We start from the raw sequence: 25371 nt of genomic DNA, 5'->3' as shown, positions 1-25371 counted from the left end.
GATGGTGGAAAAAACAAGATATAGATTATTTCATTGTGATAATTAGTGATAAAGTTATTGGTGAATGAATGAGAGGTGAAAATTGCTCGGATGCATAAGGTGAAAAAACACTAAAGGCTGAAGTGGTAATTGTCTTCCATATGTTAGGATAGTCTTTGGAAGATTTTTTTTTTTAAGAGGAAGAGGGGGGGGGGGGGGGGGAGGTTTATTTTTTGATTATGTAGCAACCTATGAAAAGTATATTTATAGGCATCCCTTATTTAAAAAAAAAAAAAAAATATTTGGAGTTTTATTTCTACTATTCTTTTCTATTACACAGCCTGCATAGGAGCGACACTAAAACAGAAATAGGAATTCCACTAAAAACTGCAAAATTCATACAAATTGACTTTACCTCCAGGTACAGGCAGGTCTGATCAGTAAATTATGTGCTAACATGCCCCCTAATTTCCATGAGAATAGCAATTTTTAGTAAAATTAATCCAAATTACCTCATGAATTAACTTAATTTTGTAAAAGAGGTAAAACATGACTAAAATCTACCAGAATTGCTAAATGTCATTACCTCATGAGGTAAATTACCTCACATGAGGTAATTTGTTTGATAACCCTACTAGAATTGAGGTCAATGCATTATTTTGAAGAACATGCCTTTTTGCTTAAGTTGAAGCCGGGCGAAGCGTAGGTTATAAGACATATACTTAGCTAAGGGACAGGCCAGGCAGCAGTAAGGGCCCGTTTCCACTTATACGGAAACCGCTGCGATTCCGCAGAGTTTTCCCCGCAGGCAAATCGCGCGGGGAAACTCTGCCATAGGGGACTATGGTGCTGCCGGCCGAATCGCTTGCGGTAGCGATTCGGCCAGAACCCCTCAGAATTTGCTCGGGAGGCAGCGAATCCCATAGCCATGCATGGCACGGCTGATGGGATTCGCCTGCGATCCCGCACACCTGGAAGTGCCGGCACGCATCTCTTTGATGCGTGCGGCACAAGTGGAAACGGGCCCTAAAGGTGCCCGTCACAGACATGAGCAATTATTATTATTATTATTATTATTTAGTGCTGACATATTACGCAGCGCTGTACAGGGTATATATATATCTTGTCACTAACTGTCCCTCAAAGGAACTCACAAACTAATCCCTACCATTGCCATATGTCTATATTATGTAGTGTAAGTACTGTAGTCTAGGGCCAATTTTTAGGGGGAGCCAATTAACTTATCAGTATGTTTTTGGAATGTGGGAGGAAACCGGAGTGCCCGGAGGAAACCCACACAGACACAGAGAGAACATACAAACTCTTTGCAGATAGTGCCCTGGCTGGGATTCGAACCAGGGACCCAGCGCTGCAAGGCGAGAGAGCTAACCACTACGCCACCGTGCTGCCTTGCAATGGAAAGTGGTCACACACAAGGTGGTCACAGAAAACACACAGCCAAAAGTCCCGTGATAGCTGTATCTCCAGTCAGTCAGTCAGTAGTGCCAGAGATACAGGCTACAGAAACGTGGAGACAAAGTGTGACCATGAAGGGATCTGAGGTCCAGATATTTCCTTATCACACTATAGACTAATAGGGAGACTTGGGGTTAGAGGCATAACTACTTGGAGAAGCCCTGTAAGCTTTTTTTTTTTTGTTTAGGATTTCTCAATATACTTTTAGGACATGCTTAAAGATAATCTGTACTGTAAAATGTTTACAATAAAAAGCATACCATTCTATTCATTATGTTCTCCTGGGCCCCTTTGTGCTATTTCGGCCACTCCCTGCTGCAATCCTGGCTTGTAGTTGCCATTTTTATGCAGTGTTTACAAACAAAAGACATGGCATGTGATAGGCTGAGAGGAGCTCAGTGTGCGAGTCATACAGAGTGTGCAGGGGGCCTGGAGAGGGTGTGTATAGCTTCTATCCTATAACAAGCAGCACAGCACATTTCAGCCTGAGTGTCTGAGCCTGACAGAGGAGAGAAGATTAGATCATATAACAGAGATAATACAGCCACTGTGCAACTAGGAAAGGCTGCAGTAAGCCAGAGCACATTAGAACAGGTATAGGAACTTATAGGATAGAAGAAATAAGGCTCAAAATTTTGTTACAGAGTCTCTTTAAATATCAGAAGAATGTTTTAGGTCACATTCATATAAACATATTGAAAAGAGTTCACAGCCATTCGAGCACCACAGTAGAAGGGGTGGGTTTATGGTTTAACTCTTCCTTTAAAACAGAGTTCCCCAACCCTGTGTTAAAGGCCCACCAGCAGTGCATGTTTTGCAGAAACCCACAAACATGCTTAGGTGAAATAATTAGTGTCTCAGCAGAGTTACCTCTGTGGATTTCCAGAAAACATGCACTGTTGGTGGACCTTGAGGACAGGGTTGGGTAACACTGCTTTAAAGAGACTCCGTAACAAAAATTGCATCCTCTTTTTTATCATCCTACAAGTTCCAAAAGCTATTCTAATGTGTTCTGGCTTACTGCAGCACGTTCTACTATTACCATCTCTGTAATAAATCAACTTATCTCTCTCTTGTCAGACTTGTCAGCCTGTGTCTGGAAGGCTGCCATGTTCTTCAGTGTTGTGGTTCTGTGATGCATCTCCCCCCTCCAGGCCCCTCTCTGCACACTGCCTGTGTATAATTTAGATTAGGGCAGCTTCTCTCTTCTCTCTTATCTTTTACAAGCTGGATAAATCCTCCTCTGAGCTGGCTGGGCTTTCACATACTGAGGAATTACATACAGGCAGAGCTGTCTGCACTCTGCAGGAGGAAACAGCCTGACACTTCAGTGGAAGATAGCTGCAGGGGGAAAGAAACACACAAATGATCTTTTGAGATTCAAAAGGAAGGCTGTATACAGCCTGCTTGTGTATGAATGTATTTTCTATGTGTGGACATACTGTACATCAACCTACTTCCTGTTTTGGTGGCCATTTTGTTTGTTTATAAACAAACTTTTTAAAACAGTTTTTAACCACTTTTAATGCGGCGAGGAGCGGCTAAATTGTGACAGAGGGTAATAGGAGATGTCCCCTAACGCACTGGTATGTTTACTTTTGTGCGATTTTAACAATACAGATTCTCTTTAAATAGAGTGACCAGACGTCCCGGATTGCCCGGGACACGTCCCGGATTCGGGGTCCGCTGTCCCAGGCTTAATGAGGTCCCGGGAAACGTCCCGCTTTCAGCAGCGGGACGTCCCGGCCTCGGGACTCTGGCCACTCTCTCCTCAATGAACTGGCAGCGGCGTCTATAGACGCCGTGCCAGTTCATTGCCTGCAGCCCCGCTCCAGCCTCCTCTTCCGGTGTCTGTTTCCGACACCGGCAGGCGAGCAGGGCTACGGCAAGATGGCTGCCGAAGCCCTGTACTGGAGACCTATTTGTGTCTCCAATACAGGGCTTCGGGCGCCATCTTGCCGTAGCCCTGTCAGCGCGGAAGAGAAGAGCAGGAGGAACAAGACGGTCCCGGGACGGAGCAGCGCGCCAGAGGCCGGACACTTCTGCCAGGTGAGTAAATGCTTTCTTTTCCAGGTGAAATGTTTGCCCGCATTAGGTTTCTTTTCCAGGTGAAATGTTTGCCCGCATTGTTTCTTTTCTAGCGAAATGTTTGCCCGCATTGCGTTTCTTTTCTAGCGAAATGGTTGCCCGCATTGTTTCTTTTCTAGCAAAATGTTTGCCCGCATTGTTTCTTTTCTGGTGAAATGTTTGCCCGCATTGTTTCTTTTCTAGCGAAATGTTTGCCCGCATTGTTTCTTTTCTAGCGAAATGTTTGCCCGCATTGTTTCTTTTCTAGCGAAATGTTTGCCCGCATTGCGTTTCTTTTCTGGTGAAATGTTTGCCCGCATTGTTTCTTTTCTAGCGAAATGTTTGCCCGCAGTGCGTTTCTTTTCTGGTGAAATGTTTGCCCGCATTGTTTCTTTTCTAGCGAAATGTTTGCCCGCAGTGCGTTTCTTTTCTAGCGAAATGTTTGCCCGCAGTGCGTTTCTTTTCTGGTGAAATGTTTGCCCGCATTGCGTTTATTTTGTACCGACATGTTGCCCGCATTGCGTTTATTTTGTACTGACATGTTGCCCGCATTGCGGTTATTTTGTGCTGACATGTTGCCTATTGCGTTTATTTTCTGGTGTCCGGGGTAACTGTTACTACATTTATTATTTAATGGTCATAGATGGCTATGTTTGCTGCTTTGTGGTTACGGTATACTATTAGCATCACACAGTTTCTGCACACCCATGATGCAAAGTCTCGTTTGTCCACATCATGGCGTAAACACTGCTTTCTTATGCCTCGCTGTTACATCATTACGTTAGCTCCGCCCATACAATGTCATGGCCACGCCCATTTTTCGGCGCGGCGCGCAACCCCCCCCCCCCAGTCTTTGCCGCTGCGCGCTCAGTCCTCCCCACTTTTCGACACGCACGCGCGCCACCCCCCCCCCCCCCCCCCACGCCACCCTCCCCGTCCCAGGTTGGACCCACAAAAATATGGTCACTCTACTTTAAAGGTCCCCTAAAGTGAGAGGGATATGGAGGCTGCCATATATATTTCCTTTTAATCAATACTAGTGTTGGGCGAACAGTGTTCGCCACTGTTCGGGTTCTGCAGAACATCACCCTGTTCGGGTGATGTTCGAGTTCGGCCGAACACCTGATGGTGTTCGGCCTTTTAAGTTCGGGTTCGCCCCGAACTACTGAATGGCCGCCGAACAGGGCCCCTGTTCGGCCGAACAGGGCCCTGTTCGCCCGAACATGCCGCAATACGGCCCCCCTATGGGGTCGCAGGCATAAGGGGGGAGCATGCCCCGATCGCGGGGGGGTCGGAAATTCCCCCCACCCCCTCCGCTAGCGCTCCCCCCTCTGCCCGCTTCCCCATAAAAAAAGTTTAAGGCAAGTTAAACAGTACTTGGTGGCTGGCCTGGCACTGGCAGTGGAGTGAGGAGGAGGAGGAGTCCAAGTAGCAGAGTGACGCGTTGAGGCCGGGCAGCGGGCGGTTCAGCAGTAGTACCCTTGTGGTACTTCCGCCCTTTCTCTGACCTCACGTCCTCTACGTGATGACGCATACGAGGGTACGCGTGACGCGTACCGTCGTATGCAGAGGACGTGAGGTCAGAGAAAGGGTGGAACTACCACAAGGGTACTACCGCTGAACCGCCCGCTGCCCGGCCTCAACGCGTCACTCTGCTACTCGGACTCCTCCTCCTCCTCACTCCACTGCCAGTGCCAGGCCAGCCACCAAGTACTATTTAACTTGCCTTAAACTTTTTTTATGGGGAAGCGGGCAGAGGGGGGGAGCGCTAGCGGAGGGGGTGGGGGGAATTTCCGACCCCCCCCCCCCCGCGATCGGGGCATGCTCCCCCCTTATGCCTGCGACCCCATAGGGCCCCCAAAATGGGCATGTTCGGGGGTCCCATTGACTTCCATTGAGTTCGGCGTTCGGGCCGAACATGCCGAACATCTGGCCCATGTTCGGCCTGTTAGGCCCGAACCCGAACATCCAGGTGTTCGCCCAACATTAATCAATACCAGTTGCCTGGCTGTCCTGCTAGTCTAATTGGCTGCAATAGTTTCTGAATAACACCAAAAACAAGCATGCAGCTAATCCAGCCAGATCAGACAATGTCAGATACTTTTAATCTGCTTCATGCTTGTTCAGGGTTTGTGGCTAAAATACATGCTACCATAATTAAAACCCACACATTTTATTTGCCCATTTGTCCTGGTTATTACACCATTTAAATTATACCCCTATCACAATGTATGGCGCCAATATTTTATTTGGAAATAAAGGTGCATTGTTTCAGTTTTGCGTCGTCACTATTTACAAGCTTACAATTTTAAAAATAATAGTAATATTCCCTCTTCACATGCATATTAAAGTTCAGACCCTTAGGCTTCATTCACATCAGAGGAGCGCAGATGGCGTGCGATGCGAACGCAGCGCATCTGATCGCATGCCAACTGCGCCGCTGCACTGCTGATCCCATCCTTTGACAGTGATGGGATCAGCTCTGCGCTTCCGGGCAAAATACATGCAGCAGTACGCTAACGCTTCCCAGCACATCGTACTGCTGCGCAGCGCAGAAGATGTGAACTGTAGAAGGGCAGTCTATGCTCTTCTGCCGTTCCTGCGTTTCAGCACATCATACGCGCTTCCATATCACCACGGAAGTGCGTATGATGTGAACGAGGCCTTAGGTAACTATTTGTGTTTTTGTTATTTTTTTATTGTAATTTTTTTTTTTTTTTTGTATTTGGGTATTTTTTGGAGGGTGGGTAAACCGTTAATTTTAAATGTAATAAATTGTACTTATTTTTGTAAAAAATGTATGTAGATGTAGTTTTACACTCTCTCTCTCTCTCTCTCTCTCTCTCTCTCTCTCTCTCTCTCTCTCTCTCACTCACTCACACTCACACTCACACACACACACACACACACACACACACACTCTCTCACACTCTCTCTCACGCTCACTCTCACGCTCACTCTCTCTTACAGGAAGTGAAGGGAGGAGGTGAAACATTTTTTTTTTCTTTAGAAAGATCGGGACTTCTGAAAGAAGCCCGTTGGTCTTTCTAACGGGGACTTCGATCAATGAATGGGAACGGTGTTCCCATTCATTGATCTCTGGGCTAACGAGTGGCGGCACGCAACACAGCAGCAGCAGCCTTTTGGATGTAATAGCAACATCCAAATGGCCAAAGTAGTTAAAATCAGGCTGACCAAAGCTACTAAACAGTTGGAGATAACATAAATGAGGACTTTTTTTCATCCAAAAAAGCCTAAAACAACTTTTGAAATGTTCTCTCCTCTGCAAAACAATCATGTTTTTTCCTTCTTTCATATCCCATAATCAAAAGAGCTTTTTCAGCACTTTTAACTCCCTTCTCGCCCCCACTCCTTTTTCTTTATGCTTATTAGCTGAAGGATTTGCAACATACTTCACTGAAAAAATTAACAAAATCTGTAGTGGCTTTTTCCATACAGCCTATCTAATTCCACCAACATCTATCCTCTTGGCTGCTCTCTATCTGCTTTCTCTCCACTCTCTTAACATTCTCTTTCCTCTCTAATCTCCAAATCTCTTCTTACCTCGTGTTCTTTGGCTCCTATTCCCCCCCCATCTCATTTCACAGCTTTCCTCATCCTTCATCCCTGTAGTAACATCACTGTTCAACCTATCCCTCTCCAATGGCATCTTTCCATCCTCACTCAAAAAGGCATTTGTGACACCACTACTTAAAAATCTATCTCTAGATCCTACCGCACTCGCCAACTACCACCCAGTGTCTTTTCTCCCATTTGCATCCAAAATTCCTGAAACGCCATATAAATGCTGAACTAAGCCATTTTTATCTGCTAACTCCCTGCTTGATCAGTTCGAGTCTGGCTTTCTCTCTAACCATTCCACAGAAACAGCCTTTACTAAAGTGGCCAATGATCTTATTTCTAAATCCTAAGGCCATTATTCCATACTTTATTATTCCATACTAATCCTTCTCGATCTGTCATCAGTGTTTGATACTGTGGACCACACCTTACTCCTACAGACATTTAATCTATAGGTATAAAGGGTCTCACTCTCTCTCCTAGATATCTCCTTGTAAGGTCTTTCACAGTGGCTTACTAGGATTAGATCTCATCTCCCCATTTTTTATCTATGGAGGTAACTCAAGGCTCTGTGCTTGGCCCCCTCCTGTTTTCCATCTACATGAACGGTCTTGGCAAAATAATCAACTCATTTGGGTTTCAATACCACTTATATGCAGATGATGCACACTGTACCTCTCGGCCCCAGACTTTAACTCCCTCTTCACACATGTTCTTGACTGCTTGTCTGCTATATCCTCTTTCATGACCTCTCGCTTCTTACAACTTAATATGAGGAAAACACGACTAATCATCTTTCCCCGTCTCTGTCCACTTCTCTGCTTGATATAACAATAAATGTTAATAATACCCCTATAACTTCAGTTCCCAGCACGGTGCTTAGGGGTAATATTTGACTCCTTTCTCCTTTATTCCTCACATTCACTCCCTAACCAGCTCGTCATCACCAACTCCAAAACCTTATCCACATCCGACCTTTTCTCACCCAGAGCACAACTAAAATGTTAATACATGCTCTTATAATATCTCGTCTGGACTATTGTAACATACTACTTTGTGGACTACCTTCTAACAGACTGGCCCCGCTCCAGTCGGTACTGAACTCAGCTGCTGGTCTTATTCGTCTTTCTACTCCCTCTTCTTCTGCTGCTCCTCTCTGTCAAGCTCTTCATTGCCTGCCAATTAACCAGAGGATCCAGTTCGAACTCTTAACCCTAATCTACAAAGCTCTCCACAATCTCTCTCCCCGGTACATATCCTCACTAATTTCCAGATACCAACCCAACCGCAATCTCAGATCTGCATATGACCTGCTGTTGTCCTCTAGAATTACCTCCTCACATTCACGTATACAAGATTTCTCACATGCTTCACCCCTTCTCTGGAATCCTCTGCCACATCACATCCTTCACTCTCCAACCTTTGAAATCTTTAAATGTGCCCTCCAAAACTCAATTTTTTCAATCAATCATACCTTCTTCCTTGGGCCAGTTCACCTGCTGACCTCTGGCCAAGTTGTACTCCTACTAGATATCCTAAACCTCACTACCTCTAGGTATGAATATTGTATACTACCCCACCTCTTGCCCCCCCCCCCCCCCCCATTCCTTTAGATTGTAAGCTCACAAGGGCAGGGCTCTCACCCTTTTTTTATTTTGATTTTGTTACACAGTTATTCATATTCATTCTGTCACTGTAATTACCAATTCTGTACTTTGAACCGATTCTGTATTTTGTATATTTGGTGTACACCATTGTCTGTATTTTTTACCCCATGTTTGTTTTTTACTTTGTACAGCACCACAGAATATGTTGGCGCTTTATAAATCAAAAATAATAATATGGCAGCCTCCATATACCTCTCACTTCAGGTTCCCTTTAAAGAGACACTGTAGCGAAAAAAAATTATGATATTATGATTTGTATGTGTAGTACAGCTAAGAAATAAAACATTAAGATCAGATATATCAGTCTAATTGTTTCCAGTACAGGAAGAGTAAGAAACTCCAGTTGTTATCTCTATGCAAACAAGCCATAAGCTCTACGACTTTCAAAGTCGCGGAGAGGGCTGTCTTCTGACTTTTATTATCTCAAGTGTAAGTGAACTGTTTACTTTTTCTCTTCCAGAGGAGAGGTCATTAGTTCACAGACTGCTCTGAAAGACTCATTTTGAATGCTGAGTGTTGTGTAATCTGCACATATTATAGAATGATGCAATGTTAGAAAAAACACTATATACCTGAAAATAAAAATATGAGAATATTTTCTTTGCTGCTAATCTTCTAGTAATTATTCATAGTACACAACCAATTCACTATATCATATATTTTTGTTTTGCTTCAGTGTCTCTTTAAAGACCGTCTGAAATGTGTCAGAAATGTTGGCTTTAAGCTAACACATACAGTATGTCAGTCTACGCCAGGGATGGGCAAACTTGGCCCTCCAGCTGTTAAGGAACTACAAGTCCCACAATGCAATGCAGAAGTCTGACAGCCACAGTCATGACTCATAAAGGCAAATGCATTGTGGGACTTGTAGTTCCTTAACAGCTGGAGGGCCGAGTTTGCCCATGTCTGGTCTACGCTGTCGCCCCCAATGTAGTCCTGCGTATTGAATATCACACTTTCTCTATTGCAGGAAAATATGAGACGCTTTAAAAAATACAGCGATGATCACTGGATCGGAGCCTATGAGGAGAATGGAGTTACAGTGTGGCTCAATGCAACCATGGCGGGAGATAAAGGGTAAGTGGACACTGTTTCATGGGGGTTCTCAGGGCTGCAGATCATTGTAGAATATAAATGATATGGAAACCTGGCCTGAATCTTTTATATAATGTCAGCTAATTAAATGAGAAGATGGAACCCTCGTACCTGACTCGCTTGGTTCATGTCCTGTCTCTGTCTATTTGCCCTACAATCCAAGATACGCTCCCCTGCTGTGCATAGAGGTCTTCAACAAACCCCTCACACATTTGCCAACATTGTTTTTTGTAGTATTTCATTTCTAAAAGTCTTAAAGGATTTATGAGGTGAAAAGTAAAAAAAAAAGTTCAGTACCTGCGTCTATTTTGAATCCACAGAGAACGCCATCCGCGCCCTCCGTTTACTTCCGCCGGGTCCCCGCCCTGTTACCGGCTTTGGTCGGTTACAGACCCCATAGCCCAGGTAAATCTCTCATTCCCCAAGTAAAATGGCCGCTGGAGCTTACCGCGGGTGCGCAGTCCGCATAGATGCGTGTGCGGCCGCGCAGCTCTAGGGCTCCTCCCGCCGTGTCCTTGCTACAGGCTGTCTCCTGTGCGTGGATCGGGGGAGGCCCTAGACCTGCACAGCCGCACACGCTCCAGCGGCCGTTTTACTTTAGGAATGAGAGATTTACCCGGGCTATGGGGTCGGTAACCGACCAGGGACCGGTAACAGAGCGGGGACCCGGCGGAAGTAAACGGAGGGCGCGGATGGCATCCACCATGGATTCAAAATAGACGCAGGTACTGAATTTTTTTTTTTACTTTTCACCTCGTAAATCTTTTAAAGAGAGCCTGAGGTGGGCTCAAAAATGTAAAAAAACAAAACCAGGCTACCTGATCCGAAGGGGCTGAGCGGATCAGGTAGCTGCAAAAAACGCCCCTCCCCACCGCTTCCATGGGGTGCAGAAGCCCACTTTCACTTTGGTGACCTCTGGGTCATGTAGCTGTGCTGAGAGACTGTGTTGTCTCTCATAGCGTGCAGGGAGGCAGGGGAGCGGCAGGAGGCACGGCCAGGGGGAGAGAGCAGCTCAGGAAACCCTGTAGGAACGCCCCTGGCGGGCATTTTAAACAGGGAATTCCTATCCCCTCTGTTTACCTCCGTGTTAGCGACAAATCTTGTTGCTAGATACGAGCGGCTATAGAGTGGGGGGGGGGGAGGCAGAGTGCGACGGTTGGGGGACACAGAGCCATGTCATTAGGCAGAGAACATGGCTCTGTGTCCCCTCTGCCCCCCGAGATCCACCTCAGGTTCTCTTTAAGGGTTCTTTTCTGGGGATCCTCATCTTCCTTTTTAAAGGGAACCTGAGGTGGGAAGGATATGTAGACTGAAATGTTTGTTTCTTTTTTAAATAATGCATATTGCCTGGCTTTCCTGCTTATCCTCCGCCCCTAATACTTAGCCCCTGAACAAGCATGTAGATCAAAATGTCTATGACAAATCGGACAAGATTAGCTGCATCTTTGTTTCAGGTGTGTGATTTAGACCCTACTGACCAGAAAGATCGACAGGATGCCAGGTAACTGGTGTTTAAAAGGAAATAAATATGGCAGCTTCCATAGGTCTCACACCTCGGATTCCTTTTAATTTCGATTGTAGTCTGGCTCCTGTCTTGTTGTTGGAGAAGATTTCTCCTCATGGTGCTTGATGTCTTCTGTCTTGAATAAAGAGGGTCTGCAGGGAGGTCAGTCTGTCTAGAGCTGTTCCATTCAACTAACTCTATTTATAGACCCATCCAGCACTGGCTGTAGCCTGATGAGGCAGAGTCTGTAAACAGTGGTGGAGCTGGTAGGATGAACTTATTCCAGTGGAAGTCTCTTAAAGTGGTCTGAAAATCAGCATTTCTACTTTGTTCTAAAAGATTCCTCACAGCTTGAAAGCTACTATCTCAGATTTTTTTTTAAGCAGCAAATCACTAAAATGGTTAAGCAAAGCACTTAGTCCTGCTGTTCAGATTCAAATCTGCATCCAAACTGGAGATAACAGTATCTTGGTTTGCATCCCAATATTGATACATGTGTGTAAACACAGTGTAACAAGTGAAAAGGCTATCTGAAGCTCTCTGTGCTTCAAGCACACAAACAGCTCAGAACAGCTAATTAGAAGATGTTAATATATAATAAAAAGCAGTTTGAATAAAATGCAATAGCAGGTTTCAGGGTATGATGAACTACACTTTGGAAACTTGTAATTTGTAAACAGATAATATTATTTATGCACAAAAGCAAATATAACTGTATGAATAACAAAAAGTAGGAAAACACATTTTTATTGAATGTTATTTCGGAGTTTCAGACCACTTTAAGAGGATAGATTTTTCCAGAAACTAGTTGATTGCAAGACTGAACAGCTGTGAGGAAACGCGGAAAAGCCGCCGTCTCTCGAGGTGAGGCGGCTGTTTCCGCGTCCAGCATGGCGTCACAACGCGGAAAAAACGCCGCATGCCGCATGGGCAGTGCGGCGGAATCCGCATTGGTAACGGCGGAATCCACATCAGAGGCGACCCCCGCATTAGATACATTGCAAAACAGTACTGGTGTGGCTGGGACTGATAGTCCACCAAGATTCAGACTTACACGCGCGCGAGCACAGAGGCAGAGTTTAAATAGCAGTTAGAAGGGTGTCGGCTGACCAGCTGGGTCAGCTGACAAATTCCACTGCTCCCATTGGACCAGCAATTAGGGAGGTCCTGGAAAGGTCCTAGAGTATATATACTGCTGGTTGTTCACTTGCTCCTTGTCTGGCGTTGCGTTCACATATGTGGGAGCACCCAGATCCGTAGTCAGATCCGTTAGTGTGCCGGGACCAGCTGGAGCTGTAATCCTACACTAAGCTAGATTCTGTTGATAGCTAAAGTACTAGTTTGATTGTGATTATCTGTTATGACGTTTGCCTGCCTTGACTATCCTCCTGAACTCTGATCTTGCACCTCGATATTTCTGATACTCTGTTGCCGAACCCCGGCTCGTTCCTTGACTCTGCCTCTGCCTCCTGATTTTGTACCCCGATATTTCTGATACCCCGTTGCTGAACCCTGCCTGTACTTTGACTCTGCCTTTGCCTCCTGATCCTGTACTTTATCTGTCCGTGTGTGTACGACCTGGCTTGTCCGACCTCGAGAACCGACCTTACCGTTAGAGGCGGTTCCTCGCTCTGTTAGCGATCCTTCCTCCTGAGGGTCACTTTCAGATATCCCTTCCTACTGTCAGTCTGACTCCTCCCGTCTTGGAGAGCTCAGGTCTGCGGAAGGAATCTGTGCAGTACTCCTTACTGCATTGAGGCCTTGTCCTCTTAGTGTTACAGTTACACCAAAACACTACACTCTACTCGGGTGATCAGAGGTTAGTTTGTATATCGGATTATCGGTGAGACTGCAGTTCACTTATAATCTGGTATATATCTGTATTTCCGGTGATACTGCAGATCACCGGTAATCAGATACTTTCTGCGCCCACCGATCGTTACAGAACGCCAGACCAAAAATCAAAATGGACGCAAACACTGGTCGTCTGGGTATGCTTGCCACTTCGGTGGATAACCTCCATCAAGCACTGGGCCAGCACAAAGCTTTGATTGATGCCCTTTCAGGCTCTGTGCAAACCCTCCAGACGTCAGTTGATTCAGTGCGATCCCCTCCTAGTGATGACATACGTATGCCTGTACCTGATAAATTTTCCGGCCACAAGTCTGACTTCCGGAATTTCAAGAGTAGAGTGTTGTCATACTTTGAGTTAAGACCCCGATCCTCGGGGACTGAGACCCAACGGGTCATTTTCATTAAAACACTGTTAACTGGTGATTCCCAGTCCTGGGCATACAACCTGTCCCCCACTAATTTAGCTCTGACCTCAGTCGAGGAATTTTTTAAGGCTATGGCCGTAATATACGACGACCCTGACCTTGCGGCAACTTCAGAGCGGAAGCTCAAACTTTTGCGGCAAGGCAGAGGGTCGGTCGAGGATTACGCAGCAGAATTTCGTAGGTGGTCTGTTACCGCCAGATTCGACAATTTTGCTCTGATGGATTATTTTCTATCTGGGTTGTCGGAGGAGGTCTCTGATTTGATGCTAACCTTATCCGAGCCCGCAACAGTCGATGAGGCCATATCATCGGCCATCAGAGTCGATCGTCGACTACGCCATCAGAGGCAGACTAGGGGCAGTCACCGGGTCAGGGTGACTTCGTATGTGGCACCTTCTGGTATGCCCGCAGTAACGGCATCTCCACCGGTGTCACCCTCTCCAGCCTCACCACCACCCGAACCCATGCAAATTGGTCGATCAAGATTGACCCAGGTGGAACGTAGGCGGAGAATAACAGAACAACTGTGCCTGTATTGTGCAGAAGCAGGGCACAGGGTGCGAAACTGCCCTAACAAGTCGGGAAACGGGTCTGCCTAGGAGTAGTGGGGGGTGACACCCTAGGCACTTCATTCTCACCCCAAAAAGAGAAGAAGTTACTTCTCCCCTGTACTATTACGTGGGATGATAAGTCTGTGGACACTGAAGCTTTTATTGACTCTGGCTCAGCGGCCAATTTTATGAACCTTGAATTTGCTCGGGAGTTGGGTATTCCTCTCACTCCAGTAAGTCCCCCCATTCAGGTCACGGCAGTAGACGATTCCCCGCTGCAACGGGATCGTCCCCTGTCTCAGACTCCGCAGGTGAGGGTCACGATAGGGGTATTGCATGGGGAACAGCTACAGTTTTTCGTTTTGAACATGTCAACCTCCACTATTATCTTAGGCATGCCTTGGTTACAGGCCCACTCTCCACAAATCGACTGGGCCACGGGTCAGGTAACCAGATGGTCTGATCGTTGTCACCAACAGTGTCTAGGAAAGGTGACATTGGGTCAGACCAAGGTGTACGTGGAGGGTGTTCCCGAGGTGTATTCCGATTTTTCTGATGTCTTTTGTCCCAAGTCTGCTGATCAATTACCTCCTCATCGCCCGTTCGATTGCCCCATTGATCTCCGTGCTGGTTGTATGCCCCCTAGGGGTCAGCTGTATAACTTGTCCGGTCCCGAGAAGTTGGCCATGCAGGAGTACATTCGTGACAACCTGGCCAAGGGGTTTATTCGGCCCTCTCGGTCACCTGCTGGGGCCGGTTTCTTTTTCGTTAAGAAAAAAGACGGGGGTCTTCGACCTTGTATCGACTACCGAGGTCTCAATAAAATCACGGTGAAGAATCGCTATCCGTTACCATTGATAGACGACTTATTCACGCAGGTCACTACTGCAAAGATCTTTTCTAAGTTAGATCTGAGGGGGGCATACAACCTAATCCGCATTAGAAGGGGCGATGAATGGAAGACACACCCGACGGGCATTACGAATACTTAGTGATGCCCTTCGGGTTGTGCAATGCGCCCGCCGTCTTCCAGGAACTAATCAATGAGGTATTCCGGGAGGTATTGGGTAAATTCGTACTGGTATACCTCGATGATATATTAATTTATTCCAATAACCTCCCCGAACACAGGGTCCATGTGAAATTGGTCCTAAACAAATTAAGACAGAATAGACTCTACGCCAAGTTAGAAAAGTGTATTTTTGAGGTGACATCCGTCACGTTTCTGGGGTATGTGATTTCTACCTCAGGTCTGTCAATGGACCCTGCTAAAGTCACAGCTGTCCTAGAATGGCCGCAACCTGTGGGCCTGAAAGCCCTCCAGAGATTCCTGGGTTTTGCAAATTATTATAGGAGGTTTATAAAAGGGTACTCCACGATCATTGCACCCCTTACCAGTCTCACAAAAAAGGGAGCAGATACTACCCACTGGTCTCCGGAGGCTCAGAATGCATTTTCTAGTCTGAAAAAATTGTTTTGTTCCGCACCAATCCTGAGACATGTCGACACCGCTTATCCGTTCATTGTTGAGGTCGATGCCTCGGAGGTCGGGGTAGGGGCTGTGCTGTCTCAGCGATCAGGGTTACAGGGAAGACTACACCCCTGTGCGTACTTTTCCCGTAGGTTCTCTCCGGCGGAGAGAAACTACGATATAGGCAACAGAGAGCTCCTGGCCATTAAATTGGCATTTGAGGAGTGGCGCCACTGGTTGGAGGGGGCAGAGCACACGATCACTGTTTACACCGACCACAAGAACTTGGAGTACATCGAGGGGGCTAAGAGGCTTAGTCCCCGTCAGGCCCGGTGGTCCTTGTTTTTTACGAGATTCAGGTTTATAATCACATACACTCCAGGTAGCAAAAACATCAAGGCAGATGCCCTCTCCAGGTGTTTCGAACCTGAGACAGCACAGCCTCCCACTCCTGAATCCATCATTCCGCAGAAACTGGTGTTAGCCGCCACGGAGTCTTGGGAAGAGTGGACAGAGATCTTGGGTCCCTTTCAGCAGGAGGTTCCTGAAGGGAAACCCGAAGGGGTCTTGTTCATACCATTACCATTCCGGTTACAGGTTCTGCAACTCTTTCACGCCCATAAGAATGCTGGTCATCCTGGAGCTGCCAGAACGCAGGATCTGATTGCCAGGTGTGCTTGGTGGCCTTCCTTGGCAACAGATTGCAAGGAGTATGTTAGGGAGTGTGCGGTGTGCGCCCAGAGTAAGCCCTCCCGGCTGGCACCTGTAGGAAGGTTGCAGCCTTTGCCCACCCCGAGTGAGCCATGGACCCACTTGTCCATGGATTTTGTGGGGGAATTGCCCAGGTCTGAAGGCATGTCGGTCATTTGGGTGGTAGTCGATCGGTTTAGCAAAATGGCCCATTTTGTGCCCCTGAAAGGACTCCCCTCGGCTCAAGAACTGGCTGAATTGTTTATCATTCACATCTTCCGGCTGCATGGCATTCCGGAAGACATCGTGTCTGATAGGGGAGTCCAGTTTGTGTCTGGATTCTGGAGGGCATTTTGCCACCAAATGGGCATGAAATTGTCTTTCTCGTCAGGCTACCACCCACAGACCAATGGGCAGACAGAACGCATTAACCAATCCCTGGAGCAATTTCTGAGATGCTACGTTGCTGAGGCGCAGAGTGACTGGGTGAAATTTTTGCCCTTCGCGGAATTCGCTCAAAATAATTTAAAGAATTCCTCGTCTGGGTTTTCCCCATTTCAGATTGTAACAGGGAGGTCACCCAAATTTTCCCCTTTTCCAGTTGTCTCGTCTCCATTTCCAGCACTGGAAGATTGGCAGAGATCACTCAGGGACAATTGGGGAATTGTTAAGGGGAATTTACAGAAGGCGTTCCAGAGTCAGAAGGGTCAAGCAGATAAGAGACGGTCCGTGGAATGGAAGTTTCGGCCAGGGGATCTAGTCTGGGTGTCCACACGTCACTTGACCCTGAAGCAGCCATCTGCCAAACTGGGTCCCAGGTTTGTGGGCCCATTTTCCGTGACCAAGAAGATTAATAATGTTACTTATTCCATTGACCTTCCCACCAGCATGCGGGGGGTGAGGTCCTTCCACGTGTCCCTTCTTAAACCAGCAGTCCAGGTGGGTCCTACTCCTCCTCCTCCCGTGTTGGTGGATGCCCAACCCGAGTACGAAGTGGAGAAGATCATAGATTCACGTACTGTACAGAACTCGGTACAGTACCTCGTACATTGGAAGGGGTACGGGATTGAGGAGAGGCAATGGGTACCTAGGAACCGCATGCATGCGGACAAGTTAGTGAAGGAATTTCATGCTGTACATCCCGAGAAGCCTGGTGGGAGTTGTCCGGAGTCCACTCCTCGGGAGGGGGGTACTGTGAGGAAACGCGGAAAAGCCGCCGTCTCTCGAGGTGAGGCGGCTGTTTCCGCGTCCAGCATGGCGTCACAACGCGGAAAAAACGCCGCATGCCGCATGGGCAGTGCGGCGGAATCCGCATTGGTAACGGCGGAATCCACATCAGAGGCGACCCCCGCATTAGATACATTGCAAAACAGTACTGGTGTGGCTGGGACTGATAGTCCACCAAGATTCAGACTTACACGCGCGCGAGCACAGAGGCAGAGTTTAAATAGCAGTTAGAAGGGTGTCGGCTGACCAGCTGGGTCAGCTGACAAATTCCACTGCTCCCATTGGACCAGCAATTAGGGTGGTCCTGGAAAGGTCCTAGAGTATATATACTGCTGGTTGTTCACTTGCTCCTTGTCTGGCGTTGCGTTCACATATGTGGGAGCACCCAGATCCGTAGTCAGATCCGTTAGTGTGCCGGGACCAGCTGGAGCTGTAATCCTACACTAAGCTAGATTCTGTTGATAGCTAAAGTACTAGTTTGATTGTGATTATCTGTTATGACGTTTGCCTGCCTTGACTATCCTCCTGAACTCTGATCTTGCACCTCGATATTTCTGATACTCTGTTGCCGAACCCCGGCTCGTTCCTTGACTCTGCCTCTGCCTCCTGATTTTGTACCCCGATATTTCTGATACCCCGTTGCTGAACCCTGCCTGTACTTTGACTCTGCCTTTGCCTCCTGATCCTGTACTTTATCTGTCCGTGTGTGTACGACCTGGCTTGTCCGACCTCGAGAACCGACCTTACCGTTAGAGGCGGTTCCTCGCTCTGTTAGCGATCCTTCCTCCTGAGGGTCACTTTCAGATATCCCTTCCTACTGTCAGTCTGACTCCTCCCGTCTTGGAGAGCTCAGGTCTGCGGAAGGAATCTGTGCAGTACTCCTTACTGCATTGAGGCCTTGTCCTCTTAGTGTTACAGTTACACCAAAACACTACACTCTACTCGGGTGATCAGAGGTTAGTTTGTATATCGGATTATCGGTGAGACTGCAGTTCACTTATAATCTGGTATATATCTGTATTTCCGGTGATACTGCAGATCACCGGTAATCAGATACTTTCTGCGCCCACCGATCGTTACAACAGCCTTCTGTCAACAGGACACAAGCCATGTTGCAGTAAAAACTGCTGATGAATATGGGGTCCTATAATAAAACCCTAAAGATTTCTGGAATTAAAATACTACCTTTACAATGTGTTTTATTGATGCAACTTTATGATGCAATTAGTGGCAACAAAGTAGTGTGTCTTGTTCAATTTAAGGTAGGTATTTATTCATTGTCTGTTAGGGAATTAATTATTCATTTCTGAACCTGTTTAGCCAGGGCAAAGTTATGCTTCTGCCTGCAGGACTTCTTTTTGGTCTGGAACAAGAAAACCAACTGAAGTAGAATTTTCAGCCTGCCTCTAGCCAGCGCTGCCTGGGGTTCTGCTAAGAGCTGTTGTATCTTTACCTAAATTAAGCCCTGATCTTGGCAAATAAAGTTGATTTTTATTTCTGATCTTTGGAACTGTCTTTGAGCAATGGCATATCTATGCAATGCATATACTATATCCTTGCTTTTATATTTTATGTAAATGTTACCTAGCTTAAAGGATACCCGAGGTGACATGTGACATGAGGAGATAGACATGTGTATGTACAGTGCCTAGCACACAAATAACTATACTGTGTTCCTTTTTTTCTTTCTCTGCCTGAAAGAGTTAAATATCAGGTATGTAAGTGGCTGACTCAGTCCTGACTCAGACAGGAAGTGACTACAGTGTGACCCTCACTGATAAGAAATTCCAACTATAAAACACTTTCCTAGCAGAAAATGGCTTCTGATAGCAAGAAAGAGATAAAAAGGGGGATTTCTTATCAGTGAAGGTCACACTGTAGTCACTTCCTGTCTGAGACAGGACTGAGTCATCCACTTACATACCTGATATTTAACTCTTTCAGGCAGATAAAGAAGAAAAGGAACAAAGAATAGTTATTTGTGTGCTAGGCACTGTACATACACATGTCTATCTCATCATGTCACATGTCACTTCGGGTATCCTTTAAACTTGTGACCAATGAAAACTGACAGGAAGTTATTTTCATTGGTTCAGTTTCAAGCTGCATATAATTAACATGTAATTTGAATGTTAGAATAAATGATTTGCCTCTTATTTATCATCCCTAGCAGGCAATGCTGCCCTACTTATTGAAAGAAATGAATATACTGTTTTACATTACTATTATTATTATTATTATTATTATTCTGTCATAGCATTTATTTAATATCTCAGTGTAGTTACCCTTGGAGTTTGAATTCTGGTTTAAATTGTGGGTGAAGATACTTGTAAATCCTTGGAAACAGTCTACAAACGTTGTTAGTGGTTTTCAAAATCTAACTGTAATTTTACATTACATAAGAACCTTTACTGATCTGAGTAATGTGATTTCACTTTTTTTCCTAAGCTTAAAGTGAACCAGAGACGAAGCACCCTCCTGTATTTTACCATATGTATCAGTGGGAACATTAGAGAAAACACCTACCCTGCTCTCCGTTTCATCCTTCACTGCTCAGCCTGCTTGTTAGCAGCCCTGATAAAATCCCCGACTGAGCATTCAGTCTGGCTTTGCTCAGGAAAGTCTGTGTTCTCTGGTGTCTTTTCAAGCCCAAGCCTGTCCTCTTGTGGCTCTGCTCAGGAATCATTATAGCAAAGCCAGACTGAATGCTCAGTCAGGGATTTTATCAGGGCTGATAACAAGCAGGCTGAGCAGTGAAAAATGAAACAGAGAGCAGGGTAGGTGTTTTCTCTAATGTTCCCAATGATATATATGGTAAAATACATGAGGGTGCTTTGTCTCTGTTTTTTTTTTATTATGTAGCGTAGTTAATGATATGCCAGTTATGTGAGTGATCCATATTGTTTGCTCATTTTAATGCAAATTTGTAGAGCTTTTAATTGAACCAGTCATCCTATCCACTAATGCAGTTCACTGGCCCTGTTCAAGCTGAATACATTTGCGTAAATTTAACATGAAATGTGAATCTTCTTAAAATGATTAGCATCTTAGCACCCATCTCCAGCAGAGTGCCATTACAGATTGGCTGTAGCTGTGACTTGTGGGGTGAAGTTTGGTTGCACAGACAGTGTGATTGCTGTGATGTTTCTGCAGGCTGAACAGTATTTCTGGACGGAAATGTAAAAAGTGGAATCCTAGTAACACTTGGGAAGGCGACTGCTCTGATGAGAAGCCATTTATCTGTATTCGCTTCCAGAATGGAGAGGGCGCGGACATTGCCTAGATCGGAGTGAGTATCTGGTACGGAACCATCTTGGTGGAAGATTATGCTGGGGGGTAGTAATGGGCTGCTGTGATTAGGACTCTGTACATGCATCCTTGGCTTCCAGTTGGGGTTTTTCCTAAACACCTATTTTTGATTACAACACAATATTTTTAGAGTATATTTATATTTATTTAATATTTATAGAGTCCTTCTGTTAAAGAGAAACCGTGACCAAGAATTGAACTTCATCCCAATCAGTAGCTGATACCCCATTTCCCATGAGAAATCTATTCCTTTTCCCAGGCGGATCATCAGGGGGCGCTGTATGACTGATATTGTGGTGAAACTGTGAGGACCATGGTCCTAGCCGTTTCCTGTCTGTGAACCGTGTTGCATTGTGGGAAATGGCTGTTTACAGCTGTTTCCAACTGCCAAAAAAGCAAGCAGCATCTCCTTCCACTGACATCACCTGCCAGCAGTAAAGATGTCACCAGGTAATAAATGTCAGAATGTAAATCAGGGAGAGGAAAGATTTTACAATGGGCAAACACTGACTAAATCATTTATACATAATTATTATAAACATGAAGCACTTTTTTTATTACATTATTTTCACTGGAGTTCCTCTCTAAGGGACCCCCATTATTGGGAAGCTGCCTTTGCCTACCTGTCACTTATTTAAATATGCACAAATACTCTCTGTACCAAACACCCCACATGTAGGGGAAGATCTAGTCATTCATTGTACTGGCCCCACCCATACACCCCAAATGTAGATGGAATGTAGTCATTCACTGTACTGGCCCCACCCATCCACTCCACATATTAGGGGGGGGGGGTGTAGTTATTCACTGTACTGGCCCCACCCATCCACTCCACATATTAGGGGGGGTGTAGTTATTCACTGTACTGGCACCACCCATCCACTCCACATATTAGGGGGGGTGTAGTTATTCACTGTACTGGCCCCACCCATCCACTCCACATATTAGGGGGGGTGTAGTTATTCACTGTACTGGCCCCACCCATCCACTCCACATATTAGGGAGGGGGGTGTAGTTATTCACTGTACTGGCCCCACCCATCCACTCCACATATTAGGGGGGTGTAGTTATTCACTGTACTGGCCCCACCCATCCACTCCACATATTAGGGGGGTGTAGTTATTCACTGTACTGACCCCACCCATCCACTCCACACGTGGGGGGGAGTGTCATTTAGTCATTCACTGTACTGACCCCACCCAGGTACAGTGCATGACTGATGCTGGATGTATGGATATATGTCTAATGTTGAATGTTTTCTCTTTTAGAGTCACTGACCATATGAAAATAAAGGTGTCCTATCATCTCCAGCTGATAAAGGAATCTCTGGTCTCTTTATCATATTGCACTGCAGGAGCCTGAATTCCTGTCAAATGATTCCGTTCTGAATACTTACTGCAAATTCCTGTAATGATATATTAGTTATAATATCACGTTTCCATTTTTTAGGACTTTTGTCATGTTGCACTCCTAAACTGGAATTTTCTGGCTTGTTTTCTGTGGTCTTCTTAGCATTAGATGGGAACAATCTTCTATGCACGGCATTAGGCACCTTGCCTTTCATTTTTCATTTACTTTTGCACATCTTATTTTTGCAAATCAATTCCCTGCTCTGCAGTTGTTACAATCCTTTTATTTTTGCATATATATGTGGGTCATGTGCACGAATGTATGTTTTGATATCTGCCTAACTTATTTTTGTTTATACGTACTGTTCTGTGAACAGTTATTCAGGCTCTAAAAACAGCTGACTTTGTTTACAACCTCTATTTGAAAACAAATACTTTTGATTGGGCTGTTGAAGGTGACCTGTGAGATAGCTGTCTGATTTCCAAAGCAATATGTTAATAATGACAAGTCCAATGCATACTGATGAAAACACAATCTTTAGTAATCAAGATACAGCTGAATTCTGGGTAGCCTATGCAAAACAGCACAAATACCTCATACCAACTGTAAAGTGCGGTGGTGGACCGTAGAGAAGTGCTGGTTTGGGCTTATTTTGCAGCCACCGTATCTGGGCATCTTGCAGTCATTGAATTCACTTTTTTATACACCAACATATTTTAAAAATTAAAGGTGTAATTTTTATAACAGCTAACGTTTGACTGAATCTACATAAAATAATCAACACCATGCCTGAAAATAAAATGATGATAAAAACAGTTGTATCTACCCTCAGTCTCCTAAAAATTACTTTTTTTTTTTTTTTTTGATATCCCACAGTTTTATTGTATATTTAAATTTAGTTTTTAAGTTTTTACTGTTTCATTGTCTCTGCTCAATGACACCTTCATTGAAGTATGCCAGAGCTCAAATCTGTGAATTATTGATCTTTTTTTATCTCTTTCCTGCTCTCAGAATCCATTTACTGACAGGAAACTGTTTATGGCTGTAATTACTTATCAGTGAGCAGTGTTCTCCCCAGGCTCTTTTAGCCGGGTGCTCCACCCGGCTAGTTTTGGTGACCACCCGGCTGTCATCGGCTCACCTTCTTCTATGCTGTAAGCAGAGTTGCTCACAGAAGCACTGGCCCTGCATTCTTATCTTGCCCCACCGGGCTACTTTTTCATGCCACCCGGCCACTATTTCATGCCACCCGGCTGAAAAAAAATTCTGGGGAGAACACTGGTGAGGTCTTACCCAGTCCGACCCAGACAGAAGCTTTTACTTAAATACCTAATGTTTAACTCTTTCAGCCAGAGAAAGTTACTTGTGTGCTTTGAACTTTACATACAAGTTTATCTCATCATGTCACATGTTACTTCGGTTGTCCTTTAAATGTGTTGCATGGTCCCAAAGTCCAGAGCTGAATCTGATTGAAATGCTGTGATGAAACCATAAGTGAGCTGTGCATAAACACATGTCCACAACACCAAATGAACTAAAACAATGCTGTAATTAATGAAATCTCCTCCTCCCCCCATAATGATGTGAGAGATTTATAAAGATTGCTGCTAAAGAGGGTTTTACAAGACATTTTTTTCACACATGGGCCCCTAATTAATTACCCTTTCCCCTAAGAGATCGCTTTTAATCTAATTTACTAAATAACTTTTAAGAACAATTTAAAAAATGCTAAAAATAAGTAAAGTAGTAACCTCAAACCTATTTTCCGTATTTTCTTGCTTGCTGGAGGTTTTGAATTTTTTTTTTATCCATTAGTAGTGATCATAATGCTGTAAAGTCATTATAGTTTCGTGAAATTTTTCATCATTTTTTTTAAAATTGTGATTCTGATCATAATTATGATTCTTGTGGGGGTATTCCTTGATTTTGTATTATGTTGCTTAATTTTTGCTTGTAATTTTGAATTTCCCTGCAAACGTCAAGCTCATCACCATGGGCGTAGCAATCACCCCTGTGACCCTTGCCATCGCGGGGGGAGGGGGGGGGAGGCTTTGGGGGCCCCTTCTCCACCCTCTCCTCAACCGCTAGTGCAGCCAATTAGCAAAAAAAACCCTCCCCGTTTACTCACAGAAAACATTCCTGTCACCTCCTCCTGCCATGCAGAGTAGTGAGTAGCGGGATCCTCTGTCATTTATTCCTGCTTCCAGGCGCTGCTTCATAGCACAACACTCCCTGCTGACATTCACCGGCTCCTGATCATGTGACCCTCATGAGGTTTGGGGACCAAGGGGGGCCCATGCTATTATTTTTGCAGGGGGCCCTATTAAGTCTAGCTACGCCCCTGCTCATCACTCTTCATTAGAGTTGGGCCGAACCTCCGATTTTAGGTTCGCGAACCCTGTTCGCGAACTTCCGCGAAAGGTTTGGTTCGCGAAAAAGTTCACGAACCGCAATAGATTTCAATGGGGAGGCGAACTTTGAAAGTTTTAAAAAATTCTATCAGCTAGAAAAATGATAGAAAACATGTTTCAAAAGGTCTAATACCTGGAGCTACACCTAATTGAGTGAAATACACATCACTGCTGGAGGACCCGCCCACCCTCCCTCCTCCAAACAAGGTCCTTTATACCATTTGCCTACCTACACTAATTAGTTATGGGACAGCTGCTACACACTCTACTAGGGAGATTTTAACCTCCCTCCTCCCTTCTACCGGAGGGAGGAGGGTCTCTTCTGCCAGGGAATTATACTATTTTAAAAACCAGTATACATCATACCATAGCTGGGAATTGAACCCAGATCTCACTGTGTGGTGGGCACGTCACCCTAAGCACTGTACCACTACAGTAGTAAGTGAAGCTAGCCTAAAATGTACCATTTATGCTCAACGCAATAGAACCATTAGGTTGCTTAAAGGAGAACTGTAGTGAGAGGTATATGGAGGCTGCCATATTAATTTCCTTTTAAGCTATACCAGTTGCCTGGCAGCCCTGCTGATCTATTTGGCTGCAGTAATAATAATAATAATCCAAACATTAGTATAGTGCTTTTCTCCTGTCAGACTCAAAGCACTCAAGAACTGCAGCCACAGGGACACACTCAAGAGGCCACCCTGCAGTGTTAG

At 45.4% G+C, this 25371-nt stretch overlaps 2 protein-coding genes across 7 annotated transcripts in view; both read left to right on the top strand.

Moving 5' to 3' along the window:
- Window positions 1–23048, top strand: part of LOC137570319 (early activation antigen CD69-like) — a 180117-nt gene extending 157069 nt beyond the window's left edge. For 5 of the 6 annotated variants that reach the window (XM_068278963.1, XM_068278962.1, XM_068278961.1 and 2 more), the window contains 3 exons: window positions 9742–9848; window positions 20742–20877; window positions 22166–23048. In XM_068278963.1, coding sequence (XP_068135064.1) covers window positions 9742–9848; window positions 20742–20871 — 237 coding nt within the window. In that variant the 3' untranslated portion in view covers window positions 20872–20877; window positions 22166–23048. Of the gene's footprint in view, window positions 1–9741; window positions 9849–20741; window positions 20889–22165 lie in introns of all 6 variants that reach the window. The other variant, XM_068278960.1, reaches the window with a different exon arrangement.
- LOC137570321 (snaclec trimecetin subunit beta-like) overlaps window positions 1–25371 on the top strand; it is a 902833-nt gene that overhangs the window by 734812 nt on the left and 142650 nt on the right. The gene's annotated exons all lie outside the window — the stretch shown is intronic.

The sequence above is a fragment of the Hyperolius riggenbachi genome, chromosome 4, assembly GCF_040937935.1.
Source record: "Hyperolius riggenbachi isolate aHypRig1 chromosome 4, aHypRig1.pri, whole genome shotgun sequence".
NCBI classification, from domain to species: Eukaryota; Metazoa; Chordata; class Amphibia; order Anura; family Hyperoliidae; genus Hyperolius; species Hyperolius riggenbachi.
The sequence above is the reverse complement of the archived record's forward strand: the minus strand, read 5'-3'. Positions and strand labels throughout refer to the sequence as shown.